The 23,692-nt window shown below is 38.8% G+C and overlaps 1 protein-coding gene across 2 annotated transcripts in view; it reads left to right on the forward strand.

Annotated features, from left to right (window-relative positions):
* Window positions 1-23,692, forward strand: part of ARID4A (AT-rich interaction domain 4A) — a 45,057-nt gene that overhangs the window by 11,828 nt on the left and 9,537 nt on the right. For both annotated transcript variants that reach the window (XM_083864076.1, XM_083864077.1), the window contains exons 6-15: window positions 3,166-3,245; window positions 3,340-3,434; window positions 4,007-4,139; window positions 5,456-5,535; window positions 7,243-7,319; window positions 8,724-8,890; window positions 17,952-18,024; window positions 20,324-20,418; window positions 20,743-20,840; window positions 22,252-22,480. In XM_083864076.1, the coding sequence (XP_083720202.1) occupies window positions 3,166-3,245; window positions 3,340-3,434; window positions 4,007-4,139; window positions 5,456-5,535; window positions 7,243-7,319; window positions 8,724-8,890; window positions 17,952-18,024; window positions 20,324-20,418; window positions 20,743-20,840; window positions 22,252-22,480 (1,127 nt within the window). The remainder of the gene's footprint in view (window positions 1-3,165; window positions 3,246-3,339; window positions 3,435-4,006; window positions 4,140-5,455; window positions 5,536-7,242; window positions 7,320-8,723; window positions 8,891-17,951; window positions 18,025-20,323; window positions 20,419-20,742; window positions 20,841-22,251; window positions 22,481-23,692) is intronic.

A 23,692-nucleotide genomic window follows, 5' to 3' on the forward strand; every position in this document is an offset into this window, starting at 1 on the left:
TATGATGAGTTGACTTGTTAATATTAAATATTTTAATACATGAAAAACAAACTTGAGACAGCCTTATTGTAAAGACAGGGTTAGTGGATTTTTGCTGATGGTATATACAAGTCTGCTACAGGCAGGAAATGAAAGATACCAGCTCATCAATAGTGAGTTTAAAGTTGCATTTTTGAGGTACTGAACTTTTAGTCAATTGTTTTTTTTAAATTCTTGCAAAGTGTCGTATTGATCACTGCTGGGAAGTTTGTTTTTAGTTTTCTGTCATAGATTAGGGTTGTGTAGATTTTCACAAATAGAAAAAAAACCCAATTCTGTTTCTTTCCTAACAAGATTGAGTTGCAGCGAAATTCTGAAAATTTCCATTTTATTGCCACTGTTTCAATATGCTCTGAATGGAGCATATTGGACTCAGTTCTTGGGACTAGACCAAGCATTATGGCAGAGACTGTTCCTCCAGGTTGTGCTGCTTACTCATCTCTTTTCCCCTTCTGTCAGTGTTCCTCATTAAGGAACATGTTTGGAAGAAAGGACTGTGCCCGGCAGAAATGTCGCTTTTCTTCCCTTCCTTCCCGTGATGTTCTGTTCACTGTTGAGCAGCAGCGAGCACTTCCCTGGCTAGTTTGTATCCTTCCTTTCCCAGAAATCAGCTGCTGCACCCTGTTGCCTCAGCAAGCCCCTGCCCACTACAAGATGAGGTAACAGCAGGACCTGTAGGGCTTCTGCTTTTTCACCCTTGTTTCTTTGTAAGGCAGGACTGTAATTTCCTATTTAGAGATGAGAATTGTGACACTGTAAACACGTCCTTTGATGACCTCACTGTGTGTGTGTGTGGATGGGGAGATGTCTCCTTGTCTTCTGTTCCTGTTTCCTGCCCTCTCCCTGCCCAGCGAATCCTTCCTTATAAAACACAGCTTGTGAAGGATTTGGAGTTGTAGCAATAACCTGTTGAAGGAATGAAGTAATTGATCCAAGTTATTCAACACTAATCTAAAAGTTTTTAGTTTGATTGTTAGTAGTTCTAGGCATTTTAGCTGGAGTTAAACGGCCTTGCTTCTGGATGAGATTAAAAAGAGGAATGAATTTGCAGCTTAGAGTGTATTAAGTTCTTCTGCCACGACTGTTATCACAGCTTCAAAATATCTCATAGCCAAAAACTGTGCCATCTGCCTTACTGCTTATATTTTACAGAATCCTTAATATTTGATACTGTGCCTTGGAAAGACATTCCCTTAAATCCTCCAGGACCTGCATTAAGGAGTCACGCACAGGGCGACACGGATATGAGCAGTACTTTGGCATAGCAGATTTTTCTGAGGAGTGAGATGGAAACCACAAGGCCTATTTAGTTTAAGAAAGGTTCATATTTTTAAAGGTGCTGAGTTTATCAGTGTGAGTTTCTGAGTGCCCTTTCAGTAAGGCACAGTCAAGTGTTTTCCCTGGAGGAGAAGCAAGTTTGAAGTAGCTACAATTATGAAATACTTCAAGCATCATGATTAATTGGAGAGACTCCTTGTTGGCTCCACCTTAGTAACTCAAATAATTGATATTTTTCTATGACAAATGGTGCTGTCCTTTCTCTGTTGAAACTTACTAAAGTGATCATTTATGTAGATAAGGAAATTTTTCTGTGTATTCTGTTTTTTTGCACTTTGTTCTGCAAGGATGTTTTACTCCAAATCCTGCAGGTGCTTTGTACGTGTCCACAATATAAATTGTTACTCTTGATTGTCATAATTTCCTTATGTGTCTTAATTTGAGTTTAGTGTATTTTAATGAGGGTATTTTACTTAACCTCCAGTATTTATAAAGTTTTATCTTTTAAGGATGAAAAACTGGTATGTGTCATCTGGTAGTTTACTTTCTTTATCCCTCTACTGGACTAGTTTAAATAAATGGTCAGAGCTTCCAATTTTGGAGATAATAAATAAAAAGAAGCAGTTTAGTTCTATTGTCAAGTATTAGGTTCTGTTTGCCTTTTTTCAATCAACTTACCTGTTGCAAATCACCAACCATTTGTCCCCTAAAGTGATTATTCTTGAGAATTTAGTAGCTTGAGATATTTGGAGGGGGGAAAGTTAATTGTTTTGTGTGTACAAGTGTTCTAAGCCATTAAGATAATTTGGTAGTGGAGCATATGGAGCGTATACCACAGCAGTATTTACTCTGAAGATGGAGGAACCGTAAAGCTTATCTTATTCATCTTAATTAATTTTATAAGTATGCCAAAATTACCATACTGCTATGCACAACACTTGAAACTTTCTTTTACTAGTGCACAAAGCCTGTTTCAAGTAGTTTAAATACAGAGAAGTGTTCTGTTCTGCACTTTGACCCCATAGAAATAAACTTGTACCAGACTGCAGCCACCTGGGCCCTGTTACTTGGAGTCAGGGAGAATTGGTAACTTTGCTATCCTTTTCTACATGGAAATTTTCGTGAAGAGGTTTTATTTAAACTGAATAGTTTAAATAAATTTGCCAATTTCTCAGGCAAAGCTTGCAGTAGCCTCATAGCATTCCAGCCTTCTTCTGCTGTGTGTTGATGGAAATTGATGGAACTTCCTATTTGTGAGCTATAACACAACAAGATGTGTACTAAATGTTTCTTATGAAGTGGTCAGATTTGGAATTGCAGGTTTCCAGTATCTTGATCTGTTTGTAAGATGGCATTGATAAGTGTAACAAAAACATATCAGAAACTTGTTTTAATTTCCATTGATCATTTTAGTGTGATTGCTCATAGCAAGAGGAGAAGTAAAAGATACCATGTTTATTAAATGATGACAAGTAGGGAAAAAATGTATAAGGTGAAAAAAAAAAAACCAACCCACAAAACCAAACAAACCCCAGAGATTGGTAGATAAAGGTAACTGGTGTGCAGCTGGGGCTGTGGTTGGAAATGTGCAGTTGTATTGATAAGAGGAATGTCTAAATTACACTGAGACTTTTGCACCCAAACCTTGCTTTGTACTGGCTTGAATCTCTGTGTGAAAATCTATTACAAGACTGAATCCTGACTTTCCTTTTGCTTGTGAACTGAAGAGTGAGTAAATGAGGCTGAAAGTGATGTTTTAGAGAATGTTCTTGATTGTGAGATAAAGAGTAGACTTGGGATTGAGATCTGATCAGCTTTGGCTGATGTTCTTTCTCGGCTTCACTCTAGTTTTTGATGACGGTGATGAAAGGACCTTGAGACGAACTTCATTATGCTTGAAGGGAGAAAGGCACTTTGCAGAAAGTGAGGTAAGACAATGGTGGACATGGAATTAAAAGTGAATAGTTAATTCAGATCTGTTTTATAACAAGGTATTGCAAACCATTGTTGTTTTCCATGTAGACACTTGATCAACTGCCACTAACCAATCCAGAGCACTTTGGAACTCCAGTTATTGGGAAGAAATCTAATAGAGGGAGAAGATCTTCTCTTCCTGTGTGAGTTCTGAGAGTGTTCTACTTTTCCTTTAGTGTCCTTTGCTGAAACTGAAGCAGTCCCATTGAAGCTGCCATGGCCTGAATGCTCTGTCACCTGAATTTTGTGCACAGCTGATAGACATGGTCATATGCTGGCAATATTATGAAACTGAAGGGTTTTTTCCTGTAGTACCCTTAAGAACATTTATGCTTCTTTCATCTAATAGGAAATGTAGGATTTTTAACTTTCTTTATACTGAACACAGTAAAAAAAAAAAAAGATGCTTTTTAATTTTTAGGGTAGAAAGCATTTTTGTTTCATGTCTGTGCAGAATCAAAACCTGAGTCATGTCTCCAATTCTAAGATGATGCTGTTGTAAAATACTGCTACTTGGAAAGAATTCCTACAAAATTCCTCTCACTGAATAAGTGCACTTAATATGTAAGGGTATTTCAAGCAATTTCACCTCTTAAAATATAACTGGTTTTGAAGCTTTGCAAAATAGGAAGAAAAATCTCGTTCTAAGCTCTTTTTGGTTTTCAAGTAGTAACTTCAGACCAACTTTAAAATGTTCTACATTTTGATAATTCAGTACTGAAGATGAAAAGGAAGAAGAGAGTAGTGAAGAAGAGGATGAAGATAAGAGGCGCCTCAACGATGAATTGCTTGGCAAGGTTGTGAGTGTGACTTTTAATTCAGAGAAGGCAGACTGGTACCCAGCTTTGGTGAGTTCCTCTTGCAGGAAAGCTGTGAATGTAGTCAGGCTAAGCTCTACTCCCATGTTTGCTAAAAATACAAGTGTTTCACAGTATCTAGGAGGAGTAGGAAAGCAGAGATTAACATTTGTGTGTAAGTTACAGTTTCATGACGTTCGAGTGTTTTAGAACCGCATACAAAATGATCAGTGTGTAATGCTACTTTTCTTCTAAAAATAAAGTATGTTAGGACTTGCACTCCCAGGCAATTTAAGAGTATCTAGATTTAGGAATTTTAATTTTTTTAAATGTAATTGTCTTTTTCCCTAGACTTTCAGTTTTATGAAATAGTAATTTTTTTGATGTTCACATTTTTACCAGTGGTCAGCTAGGAGCAGATGTTGGTGCTTATTTTGATTTGACTGTCAGTAAATGATACAGCTGTTCATTGCAACTGCTGATATTAAATATACATTAAATAAATCCAAGTTCAAGTAGACTTGTATTGTAAAGGCAGACACTTTGCATCTTATTGATACACACAGAAAAGTTGATCATGTGCATATTAAAAGTTGCTTCCTGTACAAAACTTTCTGGTATTTTCAGACATGGTGTAATGTAGGGTGAAAATTGACAACTGCCTTATCCACCTGTATGTACCTCAATTTAAAATGTGGTATTGTACATGTTCTGGTTGCAGCTGCCTTTATTGATGACAGATTTTTATTTAATACGGCTCTTGTGGGTTAAGTTCTTGGAGATCATATATTTGAATTTAACATTTTCTGCTTGTATACGATCTAGATCAAAACAGAAACTTGTTCTGTTTGTGGTAGTACAAATGCACTTTTATTAAATACTGCCAATGCATTTTTATCACTTTCTTTAGACCTAGAGATGATACTGCTGTGGGAGGATTTGCTGGATTTCACAGTGGTTTATATTATCCACACCTCAATAAACAAAACAAACCGAAGAAAACAACTTAAGTCTCAGTTTAAATGCCAAAAATCAGAAGCTGGTATAAAATAAGTGGATTTTTTACTTTTTAAATAGATGCTTTTAAAAAGTTTTTGTGTGAACAAGTGACCTCGGTAGGTTAGTTTTCAAATGAAATTTTAGACTTTCTTGGCTTGTACATAACAAGTCAATAATTTGGGGTAGAAAATTTGCTGTTGTTTGCCTTAGTCATATAAATTAAAGTAGGTTTGTTTACCCAGTACTGGAAATACAATAGAAGAAACAGAAAACAGAAGTTCTCCTGCAGTCTATCATTCTTTCCTTTCAAGATCAGCTTTTTTTTTCTTCTTCTTTTTGGTAAAGGAGTGTTTTATTTGAATCTTCAGGTTGTGTCACCGAGCTGCAATGACGATGTCACCGTGAAAAAGGACCAGTGTTTAGTTCGATCCTTTGCAGACTCCAAATTGTAAGTGGTAGCTCACTTTGATTAGATATCTGGGGGAGGAAACTGGCAAAATAATCACATACTGCTCCTGAAGATGTTATTTCTTCCTAAAGGAAAGGGTACAGTTTTCTGTAATGCTGGATGGACACATTTGACATTCACAATCTATTTCCAGCTCACTCCTGTGCTTCCTCACTCTTCTTTCTGTTGTGTGTAACAATAAGAATTCATTGAATCAAGAAAGTTTCTGGTGCTTCTTCATTTAAAAATAACAACAATTTAAAGTTTAAACACCTGGATGTTTTTCCTTTTTTTTTTCCCATAATATCTATAATTTTAAATGAGTTACGCTTTTAATTGTTTCCTTACTGCTTTAAATTACCTTCTTTATGGGTGTCAGTTGTAGTAGTTTGAGTATCTGCCTCATTATCTCCACTGCTCCAGTGTCCATAGTTGTTTAGGTAGTTTATAAGGGTTTAATCTCCTTTTTTTTTTTTTTTTTTTTTTTTAAATAGAAAAGAGAATTTAAATAGAATTGCTAATTAAAATGTTTACAGAACCTGAATCAAGTAAGAAAGGTCCTGTTAGTCCATCCTCCACTCCAAAAAGGGGAGAGAGACAGATGTGTGTCTACAATAATGAATACTGTATCCATAAGAGCATGCACACTGTTTTGGGGTTTTTTAAAAGGCTGCTCCCCTTTATTTCTCTTCATTGTTATTGCATTGCATCTGTGTTAACACATTATAACTAAAAACTTCCTCACCAAAGGCCCCCTATCACCCTCTTTCTTTCAAAGTGAGCAGTTTTTGATTTTTGCTAGCCATGATTTGAGTAGGTTAAAAGGACTTGATTACTGAAAAGTATTTCAAGTACCTGAAGACTTGGTTCATTTTGGCCTCTTAATGTGGATTTGTGTCATCAGCCTACTGGATGAGCCTGGCTCCTTCTGTACTGAAAGTTGAATGTTACTGGTAAAATCTAGACTTGCTCTGTTTGGCTGTTTGTTTTTTTCCCCCAGAGCATTATGGCTTTAACTTCAGAAAATGGCAGCCTCTAATTCCTGAGGTTTTACACCAGATTTTCTGAAATGATGAAAGAAGAGGGGGGGGGGGGAAAAGTGTTAGACTAACTGACTTTTAAGACTTTCCCTGCAATTTGGTTAGGATTTTTCTTGTGACTGGATATCCAGTATGGCTTTGGAACAGAGCAACCTCCATATGCTTTGCTGTGAGAGCACTTTTGTAATTTAAAAATTAAAATCAACTGTCTATCAATGCAAATCTGTGAATTGGCTTCACTGTGGTTCTGTGCTAGTAAAAAGACATTTTGAAAATAGAGGACTTGCTTCTGTCCTCTTAGCTAGATCCTTGTTTTGGAGAGCAGCTGTTGCTTCTTGGGAATATTTTCAGTTCAGAAAATTGCTTTTGCCTGCGTGTTTAACCTTTGCAAATTTTTGCAGGTTAAGCAATTAAAATAAAGAACATTTACAAAGTTTTCTTAATTACTTAATGATACTTCAATGCCTGGATTTCAAAGATAGGAAACTTACTCTTGGTAAATTACTCTTGTATTTGGACCATACAATAACAAGTGCCTTAAGCAATTAGTTGTTAGTAAGGACCTTGCAAGTGAATGATAACTCTTGAAAATTTCAGAAATTGCCGTTTTTCTAAGTCAAATGCTTGCTTTTCTCTGATGTAATCACAAAACCTTGTTCTTTTACAGTTACTCGATAGCAAGAAAAGACATTAAGGAACTAGATCTTCAAAACTTACCAAAATCAGAGTCCTCTCCTAAAAAAGGTAATTTAGAATAAATTCTAGATGCTTAAAAGAAGTAATTTCATACAAAGGTTCTTTTAACATTTGCTGATGAGTGATGACCTGTTGATTTCTGATAATTGCTCTTGGACATTTTGTAAGCAATTTTAAATGGGAGAAATTAATGAAACTTTGGATACAGCTGTGTCTAGTAGAAATCATGCTTTATTTGATTTTTCATTGTTTTGATCCAGTCCAAATTTGTGGAAATTGAATATTTTTCAAGGTAGTCTATCTGAAGTGTCAGTGAGCAGTGGAATATATAGTTACCTCTCCTAATGCTAAAATTTTGTGCTATTGCACAAAACACTCTGTTTACATTAAAAATACCCAGACAGCAAGGTGTAAACTTCATTACAACAAGAAACTGTGATTAATATTAAATTTAAAAATACAATTAGAGAATTGGTAGATGGATGGATGACATGGATACCACAATCCATCAAAACACGAAATGTGTTCAGGAGAAATGTTTAGATTGTGTTTATTAAAAATTACAATTAAAAGTCCCCACTCAACAACAACAGGATCTGGTTTGAGTAAAGGTGTGGAGCAGCTCCTTGCAAGTCAAGATTGAAAATGCTTCAAATGAAAGCTTGAGGTGGTTTTGATTGATCTGTCTAATATTACATGATTTCTCTTCTACTTTGTTCTTAATAGCTGTTTCACAGTACAAGAAGTTTAGAACAGCCAAAAATAAATAGCAGATGCCAGATTTGAGATAAATTGAAGAAAGGGACTTTTTTCCTGTGCAGAACATAATTGGGTTGTGACATTCCTTGCTACAAGGGAATATTTTGGAACCAAAGGTACTAATGGTTTCAAAAAAAAAAAAAAAAAAAGAGTTGAGACCAATGTCTGGAGGTTTTTCTTTCAGCACTGTTAAAAACTGGTGCCTTTTCTTCTTTGGTAACACTGAACAGTTGTTCATTGCAGTGTGTTCTTCTGGGTGTTTTTCTGGCTCCTTTATTAAAGTCTTTTATTGTGACTGAGAGGCAGATTTTGGGGTTATCTAGGCTTGTTTTGCTTTGTTGTTTTCTACCCTTGGAGCACCTCTTCAAGGAAAAGAATTTGAGGTATTTCCATTGTACAAGTGTAACTTGTGCCTGTCCCATCACTCCTTTGGTCACTAACGTGTTTTCCTTCTGTTCTGAACATTGTCACATCTATTTGGGCAGTGCTCTTTTTTATTTATTTATTTTTTTTTTAGTCTAAAACATGATATTTTGGAAAAGAGCAAAGCAAGCCACGGTGCTTGATCTGTGATGGATTCATTGCATTTAAGTTGGTGCTGTGATTTGCAGGAAGGTGGGAGGGAAATAAAAAAGATGCTTTGTGACTGGGAGTGCTGCAGATGAGGTAAAGCCAGGGCCCTTTCCTTTGTAGGGCTACAGGAGGCAACCACATTTCTCAGCACCAAGGGTGTCCCTCGGAACTGGAAAATGGACATCAGTGAAATTCTGGAGTCCTCCAGCAGTGATGAGGAGGATGGAGCTGCTGCAGAAACTGATGAAGAGGAGCAAAAAAGAGAAGAGAAAACAGAAGAAGTAGCAGTAAGTCTGGACAATTTCAGTCATTTTTCAGGGATTATTTAATAACTTGCTTGCCTGAAAATCCTGCACTTTCCAACATATTATACTCAGACTTGGTTCACTTCAGTGTCTTTTCAGTCCTGTTCCTCTTCTCTCTGCTACAGTTGTCTTTATTGGGATTTATGAGCAGTGGCAAGTTGTCTCTGTTACCCAATTAAGAAACTGGAGACAAATCTCAGAAACTAGGAATTCAAGGCAGAGAAGAGTGAAAGGTTCTAGGTCAAAAGAAAAGGCAAAACCAAAATACTTAGGTTGAGCCTAGTAGCACTAATTCCACCTTAAATACAGTATCTTTGCATTTTTCTTTTGTGATTTCCTTTTGTATTTTTCTTTGTACGTAGGTTATATAAAAAACAACTTGTTTCTGAAACCAGTGTGATTTAAAAAGACAAAACTTTTCAAGGAAAAGCAGGAGGTTGACTGAAACTATGAGCTAATTCACAGGGCAATAAATGCTATTTAGAGCAGTACAGGACTGACTTTCGTGCATGTTAGTTGGGAATCATGGAATGATGTGGTGTATGGACTTTCTGTCGAATCTGTTGTGGCATGTACAGACTGGAAGAGGAATTCATGGAGAGCAGCCCTGTGGAGAAAGGCTTGGGACTTCTCATGGGTAGAATGCTGGACATGAACCAGCAATGATGAGTGCTTGTGGCTCAGAAAGCCAAACGTGTCCTGGGCTGTGTGAACAAGGGGATTCTCTCCTTTATTCTGCTCTCATGAGACCCCTCTGGAGCACTTTGTCCAGCTCCAGGGGCCTCAGCACAGGAGAGACCTGGGGAAGTTGCTCCGAGGGCTGGAGCCAGGCTGGGGGAGGCTCTGGGAGAGACCTGAGCCCCTTCCAGGGCATAAAGGGGATCCAGGAGAGCTGGAGGGACTCTGGGCTAAGGACATGGAGCAATAGGACAAGGGGGAATGGCTTTGAACTGAACGAGAGATTTGGGTTAGACATCAGGGAGAAATTCTTGGCTGTGAGGGTGGGGAGGCCCTGGTACAGAAGCTGTGGCTGCCCCTGGATCCCTGGAATTGTTCCAGGCCAGGTTGGACAGGGCTTGGAGGAGCCTGATCTGGTGGAAGGTGTCCCTCCCCATGCAGAGAATTAGAACTTGGATGGTCTTTAAGTTCCCTTCCAACCCAGATCATGGAATGTGATTCCATGGTTCTCATATTTTTTTTCTGCTTTCGTATATTTTAAGTGGCTTCTTTTCCACGAGGTTAGCCGGTTTCTTCATGTCATCAAAGCCGCCCTTACAGAATTCCCTTCTATAAACCTGGCTGTTGGATTTAGAACCATGGGCGGAGGTGGTGGGGGGGGCGGGGAGGGCCGGCACTGCGGGATTTATTTATCCCCCCACCGCTCCATCCTCACCACAACCCCCCGAAAACGCGAACCGCAAAACCCCGAGCGCGGCCCCGCGTGTCGGGAGGAAGGTCAAACGCCGCTTCCCCTTCCCCTTTTCCCTTTTCCCTTCCCTTCCCTCACGGAATGGCCGATGGCGCTCGGCGGCGGCCTCGGCGTTCCCCGGGCAACCGGAGCGGGCGCGGCGCAGGCGCGGGGAGCGGCCGCGGGAGCCGGGGCTGGCCGGGGGCTCGGAGATGGGCTGGCCCTTCCCTCTGCCTTTCATCTAAAGCCTCGCGTTCTCCCCCCTATCCATTACTTATTTTTTAAATTTTTTTAAATTTTTTTTTTATATTATTTTTTCCCCCCACCCCGTGCGGAAGAGAATGTAAGTAATGCCGGTTAACCGCGGCCGCCGCGCTGGGGGGGAGAGAGAGAGAGAGAGAGAGAATTTGAAAGTCAGGCTGAAAATATGTCCAGGCTGTTGGGCAGATTAGATAGAAAGGAAGTAAAACCATTTTGCGTTTGAAAGAATGCGGCTGCTAGGTAAGGATTGTGGGCTGGAAGCCGTGATGTGGAGCTTGGTGGTGGTCGGGGATGGGGGTTTAACTCGGGTTTGTGATCTGGGAACTGCCTGGTGGAGCTTTGCAGCCAGGGGAGAGCTTTCCAGGTGAAAAAAAAAATAAATAAAAGACAATGAGGATCTATTTTTAGGTGTGAATTTTGAGCTGGGATATCAGTGGTTTGGAAAATGGAGTAGATGTCTGTGTGAGGGTAGTGGTGTGATAAGATGAATCTGAGATGAATGTGTGCAGAAATGTAAAATCCTCTGGGTTTTTTCCCCCCTCTGTTTGCAGTGAAAAAGACTGAATAGGCCACATTTTGCAGGGTGTGAACTGTTGCAGTCTGTATGGCTCTGTCTGTATTAACATTGGTTAAAATTTCACAGTATCAGTCACTGAAAATCAAGGAATTGCTGTACTAGTTTCCTACTATCCATTTTTATTCTCATTTTTCGTGCCTATTGCATAAAATGCTGTGTGTTTCAAACAAAGAAGGGGGAGGGGGAAGCTTTGGTGGTTTAAAAAAAAAATTAAAAAAGGCATTCCTGTAAAAGAAAGAGAGATTATTTTTAAAGAATGATGTTAACATAAAAGAGTGAAGCAAAGGATTCCAGACAGGTGGATGTGCTGATAGGAGAAGCTGTGGAATCCATTATTTCCAGGTGACAAGTAGGAATGTAAGGTGAGCAGCTTCATGCTGAAGCTCTGTAGCACAGGGTAGATATGAATCTTTCTAGATAATGTCAGAGCAAAACTGTCATGATGGCCCATTAAATCCCATTCCTGCTTCAGCTGTTAGAATACATATTTTTAATTGTGGGCCGTGCTAGATATTGCAACAGACAACGTTTAGGGAATTTAAGGAATTTCTGCTTTCTTTTCCCATAGAAAGGCAGTAATACTGCCTGCAGAGAGAATCGACAAGTGAATGATTTGGAGTGGTTTTTTTGCCTGTTTTTGAATGCAGATGCTGAATTACTGAAATTTTATATTTTATGGAGTGCATCCTTTTATTTATCAAGGTCAAAAATAGCTCCTGTCCATCTTCTCTCAGAATATTCTCAGTGGACTTTTTGTTTTAGAACTGTAATTGGTAATATTATTAGAGATGGGAGCGAGATAATTAAAAATACCTTTTTATTTTCCCCTCATTCCCATCTTTTGGTGTGCACAGCAGCTTTGCTGTCAGGGCCTGTCCAGCTGCTGCCCAGCCATGGTAGGCCATCATTAAATAATCAAATGGACACAGACCTACTTAATATATAATCACAGGATAAAATCAGTCAGAAAAGTCTAATTCTGGAATGGAAAGGATCCTTTTTCTGAAGCAGGATCTTTTATAACCATAATGGAGCAGAGGGATCTGGTGTGGCTGGTGGCATTAGATCCTGCCATTTTTCCAGTAGCTAGCTTAAAAAACTGCAACTTTGTTTTGACAGAAACTGACTTTCTAAGCGTGTTGCCTTTTATGACACCTTTAAGAGGTGGTGGAGTTGGTACCACCAGGTTTCCAGGCTTTCCATGGCTTTTGTAAGTTCAGGAGGGGGAACAAACATGGTGTTGGTTTGGGGCTCCTCCTCCTCACCCCAGTGAGTGACTCTTGTGCTCCAGAGTTGGCTGGGAAGGAGGATAATGTGGAAATTGCTTGTCATGGACTCCTAACAGGGATTGCATTACACAGAGCTACTCATCATGTTCAAATTGCTGGGATTTTGGTGATAATGTGCTGCAACTCTGGATTATTTTCCATTAGCAATTAAGGTTTTAACGACACATTTCATAAAAAGTGAAAATCTCCAGAGGTATTATAGAAAAAAATAATTAAAAGAATCATTCAATTATTTGATTCCAGATAAAAATCTGGATATTGCTTTTGCTTTTTACCCAGTTCTCAATGTGTCGGAATAAGATGGTCAACTGTGTTTGGAGGGTACTTTTGGCAGTCTGTGCACTGCAGCTAAAAGGAAAGAGAAAATCTTAACTCCAGTATTTCCACATGGAAACAAAAGCTTTTGGAGCATTGGACATTACCTGATTTTTACTCAGAACAGATTGTATCTACTACTGTATTTGCTTGTATTTAAGTTGTTCTGTCAGGGAAGAAGAAAGAAGAATCTAATCTAGGTGTAAAATATTGAAGTAAAAGATTCCAGACAGGTAAATGTGCTGGTAGGAGAAGCTGTAGAATCCACTGTCATCCATCACATTTGTTTCTCAAGCTTAAATATTCCAATACTCCCTGTTTTACAGGGGGATGTGTAAGCAACATTTGGTTTTGACTTCTCTCCCTGTGAGCCATTCTGATTCCATTAGAATGAAGATCTTAGCTTACAGTTATTTCAAATATCTTTTCAGTACATGTCCTTAACTGATATATTCACTTAAGACCAGAGTAAAGGCAAGGAATTTCTTCAGAAAAAACAAATTCCAGCTAGCCTGTCTCTGTGGCTCATTGGGGGAAGAGTTGTAGCACCTCCAGGTGTTTGCTAAGATTTTCTTCAAGGGTTTTTTTCTGACAGTCACCTGGAGGATGTATGTGTAGCTGTTTAATGGGGTGCATTCATTTAACCTTTTTAAGGTTCTTGTATCACAAGGGCATAAAAAAAATCAGTTACAGTTGCTTTACATTGTTGAAAAGGGAAGATGCCACAGGCATTTTCCAGTGTTCCTCTTCTGCAAATAAGCAAGGATTTCAGTTCTCATGGTAAGTTGTTACCATATATTTTATTAGCATTAAGTCCATAAAGGAAGGATGAGAAATCCATGATGTGTTTTAGGAGGCTTGAAATTCCTACAAATAATCTGTAGTCAACTATTAAAATATTTACATTTTGCTTCAACATAATACTTGTTCTCTGTGTAGGCTTTGCTCTAAGTAACTGTGGGAGATCCCATAAAATCAAACCCAAATTGCCATGTCTGTTGCAACCTATTTGTGTTCTAAAATAACATTGAAATGGCTGATTCTGGAGGTTAAATACAGGAAAAAACAGTCATTTCAAAGTTAATGAAGGGTGATATCCAGAAAGAAGTGGCTTATTAGATACTGAGAAGAAATTCTTCCCTGTGAGGATAGGGAGGCCCTGGCACAGGTTTCCCAGAGAAGTTGTGGCTGCCCCATCCCTGGAAGTGTCCAAGAACAGGTTGGATGAGGCTTGGAGCAACCTGGGATAGTGGAAGATGTCCCTGCCCATGACAGGAGATGGAACAAGATTGTTTTTTAGGTCCCTTCCAACCCAAACCATTGTAAGATTCTGTGATTTATATCTATAAACCTCCCTAAGCAGCTGTGATGTGTAATGCACAGAATAGCCTTTAAAAATAGCTAAACATTGATTAGCTAATCCTCCTTCTCATGCATGTGTGCGTTTGTAGGAGTTCTGGCTACTGTGAAGCACAGCCTGCATCATGCCATGCACAAATGTTCTTTAAAGACTTTCTTGCTCATCATTTTATGCAAAGAGGCAATCTCAGAATGTCACTCCAAGAGAAGTTGCAAACTGAGGGGCAGCTCTGGAGTGAGTCATTGTTGGTTTGTGGAATTTCTGGTTCTTGTTGGTACAAATTAACATTTTAAGACTATGCTCATCTCCACGTGTTTTAAAGCTGTTAACTTGTTGCAATCAGTTTAATTCTTGTCATTTCCTTAATTAGTTTTCAAGCTTGGCGTTAGAAAGCAAATGTGCAAGTGATGAAATCGCATTGAAGTACTGTGAAGCAACAAAATTACATTAACTGTAATTCTGGCAGCTTGTCTTGATCATCTCCTCCCTCTGAACTCCAAACCTTGTGTATGCTGCTCTTCCTCTTCACCTGCATTTCCTTCACAGAAGCATTTATGATCTTGTCAGTCTATTTATAACATAAAAGAAAGATCTGTCCCTGGTAGCTCCACCTCAGATTGCCTGAGTTCAGAGTCTACGTGCTTGTAGGTAGAGCTTCATTCTTTCTTTTGTAGAAGAAACTATTTCATCCTTTGTGCTCCCACTCAGCTCTAAAGGTTGGCACCCACAGAAGCTTTAACATCTTTCTGTGGAGTAAATGATGAGTCAGGATAACAGAGCCACATTCTTGTTTAAAATCATGCTAAGGATGGAGGCAAAGCTCATGGTGAATTAGGCGGCTCGAAACCAAATGAAGCAAAACCAGTTCCAAGTGTTCTAGACATTTCTGTCTGCTTCATGTTGCTGGTGCTTACCATACAGTTTAAGAAAATACATGGATGCTGATAATGTTGTTTGGAAGACCACAAGAAATGGAGTTGAGAAGGAAACATGTCCGTTGTACTAAGATAAAAAAATAATGTTCCTGGTCGATTTTAGTGTTTTACTGTTTCTGGTGTTCCCTTAGCAGATGTGGCCTGCTTGTAAGAAAGGAGGAAAAAAAACCCTCAAACCCATAAAATTTCAATCTTTTGATTAGAAAAGGGGCATCATGGAGATTTTTATTTCTTTTCATTTAAATGAAATTCAGCCTCTCATCCTGAAACAAAAAAGTTTTTCTCATGTTGCATTTAGCTGTGGGTCTTGGAGGAACACCAGAAAGGTCTCAGTTTTGAACTCTTGCAGCTTAAAATTTTCATGTTATTTTGCCTCTTACTTGGACTTACCTTTGGCTACAGTCTCCTGTATAAGAACATCTTTATTAAAAAAAATGAAATAGAGAGGCAGATTCTCTTCAGTAACGGGTTTAAAACAATTATCACTGTGAGCTTATTCATGCCCACTCTAAAATGGGCACAAATGTCTGGAGAGTAGCAGGGAGTTTTGGAGAGTAGCACTGTCATCCTGGTTCCTGCTGGAAATCAGTGCTGGGAATTTCAGCTCTCCATTTGCTCTCTGATGGTGATCACAGGTAGTGGCATCAACGTCTCTCAGGTGTTTCCTTGATTTGGGTGCAGATTTACAGCAGCTTAGATGACTCCCCATGGCAAGGGGGTTGGGACTAGATGGTCTTTAAAGTCCGTTCTATGGTTTTGTGATGGCTGATAGATTTAAAGTAAAATTCAGCTCTAGCTCAGAACAGCAGACACTCCTGGGAATTCCTTTATGTTCTGTTCCAAAGAGATAACCCAAGTGAAAAAATGATGTCTCATCCTCACGTTGCAGTAAGCATATCCAGGAAGGGTTAGTCTTTCTCATTTTGGCCAGAAGCACAAGAGCAGCTGATCATGGTTTATTCCATGGGGACAGTCACTCAGGTCTTCCTCAAGTGACTTGTGAGAAGGATCTGGTGCCTGTTCTGGCATCAGTACCAGGCACTGTTCAGACTCCCTCTGTCAAGGGGCTCTTACACCATCAACAGGGAGAGGCAGGTGCAGAATTTGGAATATCTCACACAGGTGCATGAGTATTGCAGCCAGGTTTTATGCCCCCACCCTATAAAGATGTAAAAGCTTTTCATCTTTCCTTTTTGCTTTTCTTCAGCTGAAAGTGCCTGGTCTCAGAGGAAGGGTTAAATTCTGGCTGCAGTATCGCTATTTCTAACCTACATTTCTGGTGTTCTGACCCACAGTTCTGGTTTGGCATTGTGCCCTCACAGAAGAAATGGCTTTAATTCAACTGTTCAGGAATATTTCTGACTGTTTGCTGTTATTAGATGCATTTAGTTTGCACAGTTTGAGCCATACTGCCTTCAGTCAGTAAACATTACAGTAGACGGTAGAAATTTCTCGATCTTGAAGTTATTTTGCAGTCTGGATGGGGAGAAAAAAGCTGTGGTTTCTATAGCAATACTTCACTTGATAACCTGGAAGAGCATGCTAATTCTATAGATAACTGTTTCTCCTTATATAATCCCTGTAATGTGCTGAGCAAATGGTAACTGATGCTGTGCAGTGCTGTGATTACACATTTAATTCCTTCCAATTATTCCTGACGAAAAATTAGTGAAGTAAGACACACATATTGTCTCTGCCTAAACGTAGCTGAGCCCTGTTGGGTTTAGAAGCTCAGAATTCAGTGAAGCAGGCAGGGCTGGGATTCATTCTGATGCTGGGCAGATTGCTTGCTGGTTAGCAAGCCACTAGCATGTACATCCCCATTTCCCTGCCCATCTCCTCACCTTGAAACTTCAAGTTTACAGAATGCAGAAATGCCTGAAATCTAAATTGTTATTCTGGTTTCCTTCTGGAACTGCTTGTCACTTTCCTGTTATTTTTAATAATGTAATGATAAGATTTTTTGACACGTACTGTACGTCTTTTCCTTCAAGACAGCTGCAGCCTGCCTCGTGCAAACTGCCAGGCTGGCAGGAAGAAAGTGGCATGCAGAAAGCATTGCAGGGGAAAGGTTTTATTTTTTTTTTCCTTTTTCTGTTTTATTTTTTTTTTTTTTTTTTTTTTTTTTGTCTCTGCTAGAATCTTAAAATTCCATGAAGATACGTAGACATTATTTCCTCTACCTGCTCCTTCCACCCTGCAATTAATTTGCTTTATTTTAAATAATTTTCACTGGAATAAAAGGAATATCTTTATTTCATGCTGTGAATTCCTTGCCATAAAGTTAGTAAGTGTTTGTATCTCTTTGAGGCTTTAGGTTGTAAAGGTAAAACTAAGGTATTTATAATCATAGTAATGAATTACAGAAATGACTTTAAAGGTGTTTCCAAATATAAGGCTGAAATCAAGCATTGGAGTTTAATTACAGAACAAATACAGTCTGGAGCATCTCCAGCAGGTACTGTTGGAGAAAGAATTGTGCTGCAACCTGAGCTAAACTTGGGATAAGGAAAATGAGTTAAACAAAAAAGCCCCAAACAAACAGAAAAAAACTAACCAAACCCCCCCTGGAAATCCTGTGAATTCCTTCTGTCTTGTAAATACCAGACCTTGTCTGTGTTAGTGGGTATGCTCTGTGTATTAGTGTTCTCATTTTGAGGGTCATGGACTGATGCTTTCCCTGACCTGCATTTTCTTTTTTTTTTTTTTTTTTTCCTCCTGAGGTACCACTTCAGTCTTCCTGAGTAAATTTTGTTTTCTACATATTTCACCATTACATGGGTTCAGGGCCAGATGGGAAGTGGTTTGAGTTTAGTTCTTGCTCTTAGGCTTTTGTACAAATAAATGGTTACTTTGCATGTTTGCTGTTTTCATTTATGGCTACATTTATTTTTACAGCCTGAGGAAGAGCTTGATCCTGAAGAGAGGGACAACTTCCTCCAACAGCTTTACAAGTTTATGGAAGACAGAGGTAACACTGTATTTTCTTTCCTTTTTTTACCTCTAGTCCACTTCTTCAATGGCACAGCACTCAAAGGGAACTCAAATCCTCCCTGAGGTGTTTTGGTTTTGTTTTCCTTTCACAAAGCCTTTTTTATGTTCACAAGGCCTGTGAAATAAGCCCTTGGTTGATTTCTGGTTGTGACAGCCATGGCTGAGAGCTCTGCTGCTGTTAATCCCAGGCTGGACTCTGTCCCTGGATGGTGAAATCCAACCAGCAGAGAACGGAGTTGTGCCATCCTCAAATCTCTGTGCACAAACAGCAGTGGTACCTGAAGAGACAACTTCAAAGATTCTGTTTTATCCTGTAGCTAGAACAATAAAATACTGTATTTTAAACTTGTGTATTTTAAACTTCTGTCTTTACAGAATTAAGTGAGACTTAGTAAATTAGAACAGTTCAAGTCTTGGCTTCAGAGCTGTATCAAAGTGCACGTGCTCTGCATAGGGAGCAGGAGGTACCTGCTGACCTGGGAGAGCTGCTGTTGCATAAGGCATTTGCATTTGCAGTTGTGATGAGACTGACACTAAAATGGAAGCTTTTATGCTCCTTTTAAAAAATATATATTCAAACTTGCAGAGAGTTTTGTCTTTTAGAGTACAGTGGTTTGATTTATTTTGCTCACAAAGTCACCATTTCAATCCTGTATTTCAAATACCATTTTCATCCTGCAGTAGCCTTGGTGTGGAAGTAGATCACGGGTGTAACTACTGCCCTTTTCCCTTTTTTTAAAATCTTTCTGATCTCTAATCAGCAGTTACCTGAATGATAGTTCCATAGAAGCACAGAGTGCAGCAAATGTTGATATATTTGAATTTGAAATAACCAGAAGTAAGGGTAAAACATGAACTATTTTCAGTCTGAATATTTGCCCCTTTCTCTTTTTCAGGGAGGGAGATTGTTAAAATTAATGGGGAAATCAAGCTGCCTTTGTAAAAGAGGGTCTGTGTGCCTTCTAATGAGGTGTGTTCTGGACACAGAATCATAAAAGGACAATTCAAAAGCTGTTCAATATTGCCAGTTCTTATCAGAGGTTTAGAAATTGAGCATGTATTACAGTAAAGTGTTCTGGAGCTCATCCAGTATAATTTTGAAGGCCTCCTGTGTACATAACCAGTGTTTCTGGAGAATAAACTTCCTTAGGAGAATAAAAGGCTAAGTTGAAGGGGAAAAAAAAAAGAAATCGCTCTGCTGCTGGGCTAATCCAGAGTTTTCCTTTCACGTAGCCTGTTTCTTCCCACTTTCCTGTTTTCTTCCATTCTCATTCTGTTTCTTAAACACTCACAGACTACAAAACAGGTGGGGATGTCAGAACCTTGTGAAGGCAAAATAAGAAAGTATTTGTGAATTTGAAGACTCAGTCCATGAAATATTCTTTAAGCCAGTATGTGGATTGAGCAACGTGCAGGACATTTTCCAGGACTGGGACTTTCCCTCTGCCTGTTTGCTTTTTATTTTCCTTCTCCGTCCTTATAGCAAGATTCCTGTTCCCACCAGATTTGTTCTACATTCTGTTCTCTCAGTATAAATGTTTTGATTCATGGAATCATGACAGTATTCCCAAAGTCCTATAAAATTATTTTAATGATTCCAAATATAATTGCATGAAGATGAGGGAAGATATGAAGCAGCAGGGAGGAGATTTGATATTCTTCCTTGCTGGGAGGATTATTGTCTGCGTATGCAGCCACTTGCCTTAAGTCACTTTTGGTTTCTCCTTTTGCACATAATTACTGTTCTTTATGTCACTGCCACTCAGCTGATTTGAGTTCTTTTCTTTTCCCTGGAACTGTCCCAAATATTCATGTCTGGTCAGGGCCTTGCTCTTTTCCACATTCTGACAATTTGCCTGAGTGTCTCTTCCTGATCCAACATCTCTGCTTCTTCCTCGTTCCTTTCAGCCCACAGAGATTTTAGTTAATCTCTTAGTTAATCACTGCTGTATTCCAGCATTCCTCAGGTGTTCTCTGGAGCTTCCTGCAGTTCTGGCTGTCCTCGCTGCTCATGAGAGGAGCCCTGGGATGCAGCCAGGTGGATGGGGGTTAATAAACCTGGGAGGCTGATAAACCACCCAGAGAGAATGGTGCATTCAAAAGAGGGTGAAGCCTTAACTGATGGTTGGAATTTGCTGACTTGGGAACATGCCTTAAGCCATTAAATACAGATTTTAAAATGCAGAAGAATACTTATAATCAAATGTGTGCTAAAGGAATGGAAGAAGCAAGTTGCTGTTCTTTGGGATAACTTGTTTTTGTTTTGTTTTATTCAGGTACTCCTATCAATAAACCACCGGTTCTGGGCTACAAGGACCTTAATCTCTTCAAACTTTTTAGGCTGGTTTATCATCAGGGTGGGTGTGACAATGTAAGTGCTGGATGTTCCGTGAAAGAAATGTTTGTTCTTTCATATCTGTTAATGGTTGTCCAGGGAAGCTGTGGCTGCCCCATCCCTAAAAATGTTCAGGCCAGGTTGGACAGGGCTTGGAACAACCTGGGAGAGTGGGAGGTGTCCCTGCCCATGGCAAAGGGTTGGAACTGGATAACTGGATGATTTTTAAGATCGCTTCCAACCCAAACTGTTCAATGGTTATAAAAGGCTTTGGATTTTAGCTCTGTTAGATATTATTCTTTAATGTTCTTATTTAACAAAACCTGTAAACTTCCTTTTTTCTTTCTTTTCCCCCCAAAGATTGAGAGTGGTGCTGTATGGAAGCAAATTTATATGGACCTTGGCATTCCTATTTTGAACTCGGCTGCTTCCTACAATGTAAAAACTGCTTATAGAAAGTAAGTTCTTATATTGGATAATGGTGAAAACACTTCTCCTTCTTCCTAGTTGTAGCATGTACAATATTCATGAGATTTTTGACAGTTACAGACAGCAGCTGATATTCTTCAGTTAATGAACAGTTCTGAGCATTTTCCAGTGCTTGATCTGGAGGAAAGGAGGGAGCACTCAGGGCTGTAAGTTCCTGTTGCTCCAATACATCAGAATTCTGCTCATTTTTTTACCAAGAAACTTCCACTTTCCTCACAGTCTGATGGCATTTCAGAGTGCACCAATGAAATTTATAAAATAAGCTTTGGCAGATTCAGCTTTGCAAGGTAAGGCAATTAACAGTAACAGACTCCTTAATCTTCGGATCTGAGGTGAATTTATTGAGGAGAATTTTATACCAGTTGCTTTAACTTCATGAAAGATGTTGACTGAAAAAAGACACATTTCAGATTGTATATTTGCATATAATATTTGTAGGATAATGGCTTTGGAGCTTAACTATGTGGATTGCTATGGTGGATGTGACAGTTATTAAATAGTAAAATCATTACTTAACAATGATCAAATGCATAAATCTTTTTCTTCTGACCCTCGCTTTTCAGCTGTGTTGTAACTTTTGAATTGGAAACCTTTCAGGAATGACATTTTTCAAGCTCGTTTTCTAAATAAAAATTGTTTCTATTATTTATCCTCCTGGAAGTCTGACAAGAAACAATTGGGCTTTTTGAGTAAAAGGGAAGAATGAGATTCTCTTGAGTCAAACCTAAGGAAATATGGAAATAGGGATGACTAATGACTCAACTCATGTTAATGTCGATGAAGATGACAATATTGAGACTATCCTCAGTGGGATTTGAACTGGGCACATTTTTAAGGTCTGTATTTTACAGAGAAGAGTGTTTATCCTGGAAAGAGTAATTGGTAAATGTACTGGGTTGCTGTTACAGTGGGAATAATGATGATGTTGTTTGGGCACACGAAAATGTGTTGTGACAGTGATAGTGTGTTGTAACTTGCATATTAATTCTTGCTAAGAATTAGCAATTCTAATTCTTAATAATAAGAATTTAAGCTAATTCATACCTCTCTCACCTGTAACTGGATTAGAGTGTGCACAGGCAGTTTCCAGAAAACAAGCTCATGCATGGCATTGCTGTCATGAATTCTTAACTGGATGGGGATGCAGTTAAATATGTGGGGAGCACCACTGTGTATTCTTTCTCAGCATTTGACTTGAAATGGTTTCACTTCAAAATCTTCTCTAGCTTTTATATTTTTGTATATTTGGGTTTGTTTGGTTGTTGTTCTTTTTATTATTATTATTTTCCTGAAGTTACTGAGCAGGAAAATGGGTTTTATGCACTTCAATAAATAGAAATAAACCTTGAAATACAAATGGGACTTTGCTTGTGTCTGTAGGTATCTTTATGGTTTCGAAGAGTACTGCCGTTCTGCAAACATTCAGTTTAGGACCATCCATCACAATGAACCAAAAGTGGTAGAAGACACGCAGAAACACGTGGAACCAATGGAGGAAAGTGTGAAAGAGGAACAAAAAATGCCCCCAACAGAAGTGAAAAAAGAAGCAGAAGAAAATTATTCCAGCAGTGAAAGTGAGAAAGAAGAAATTGAACTAAGATCCCCAAGGGTGAGTGGTTTGAACTGATTTGTGTTTAGTCCTTAACAAAAGCCCCTTTGTATAGTGAACAGTTTCCATTATGAGTTTTCCCTGTGGAGCAACTGCACGTTGGAATTGGTGCACTTTTGTACAAGTGTGGAGTTCTGTGAGTGTTAAGTGTCGATTATGTTTTCCCTTAGACAGAGTCAGGTTTGATTATTCCTTCATATTCCACACCATGCATTGGATTTGCTCAGGCTCAGTTGGATGTCCTGAGGTTCAGGGATGGCTCAGGAGCTGCTTGGAGCTGTTACCATCGGAACAGTGAAACACAGCAGGACAGTCTTGGGCGTGGGTGAGGATTTCCACAGGTACATGGAACCTGGAGCCTTCTGGCAAAGAGCAGGGATATCAAAAACCTGCTATGGATCTAAGACTCCATTCTCTGAGTTGGTTTTTATCCCTTCTAATGGAAGGAACACCCAAATATTAGAGTATATAGACAAAAGTAGAGGGAAGAACAATTGAGTTTAGCCTTCATTTGTCTCTAAATGCTGTAAAGGTGGTGGTTGTATTAGTAGCTGCATAGATCAAATCAGTGGCACATCAGCTGGAGGATGCTGAACACCATGAGGAATACAGACAGCACTTTAAAGGGATTAGAATATGACTGTAGCACTCATTTAATTACATAAAAAGAACATTTTGTGCTCTTTAATAGAGTATGAGTACTGAAGGACAAGAATTGCTGCTTTTAAATTGTTCAGGTTCTAAAGATTCTGTTTGACTAAAATGTCATTCTGTTAAAATCCTTCTTGCAAAGCAGCTTTTTGAGCAAATGTATGGCCTTATAAATTAATAGATGAAAGGACATGGTGTAAACACAAGTTGAGGCTTCTATTATAAATTATATTTCTATTTAAATGAAAGTGGTTCTTCCGAGCTTCATCAGCCTCAGTGAATTTCCTGACATGAGATTGGCTTTGTTCTTAGTTTGTTCATTTATTTTTGAGTTGCTTTTCTTTTGAGAACACTCAAAAGAAGGATAAAGAAATGTAAGAATTTTTTTGTCTTTTTAATAATTGGCTCTTTGTTCTAATTAAAAAACACTGATCCTATCAAGAGACTTTTAATAAATCAAATGATAATCCTGTGCTAGATCTCTAAGAATCAGTTGCACATAGTCCTAGGCAGTAACTGCTTGAGTACTCAAAAGTGCCTTTTAGAAATGGGATACTTAGA

The sequence above is a fragment of the Zosterops lateralis genome, assembly GCF_965231275.1.
Source record: "Zosterops lateralis genome assembly, chromosome: 6".
Classification (NCBI taxonomy): domain Eukaryota; kingdom Metazoa; phylum Chordata; class Aves; order Passeriformes; family Zosteropidae; genus Zosterops; species Zosterops lateralis.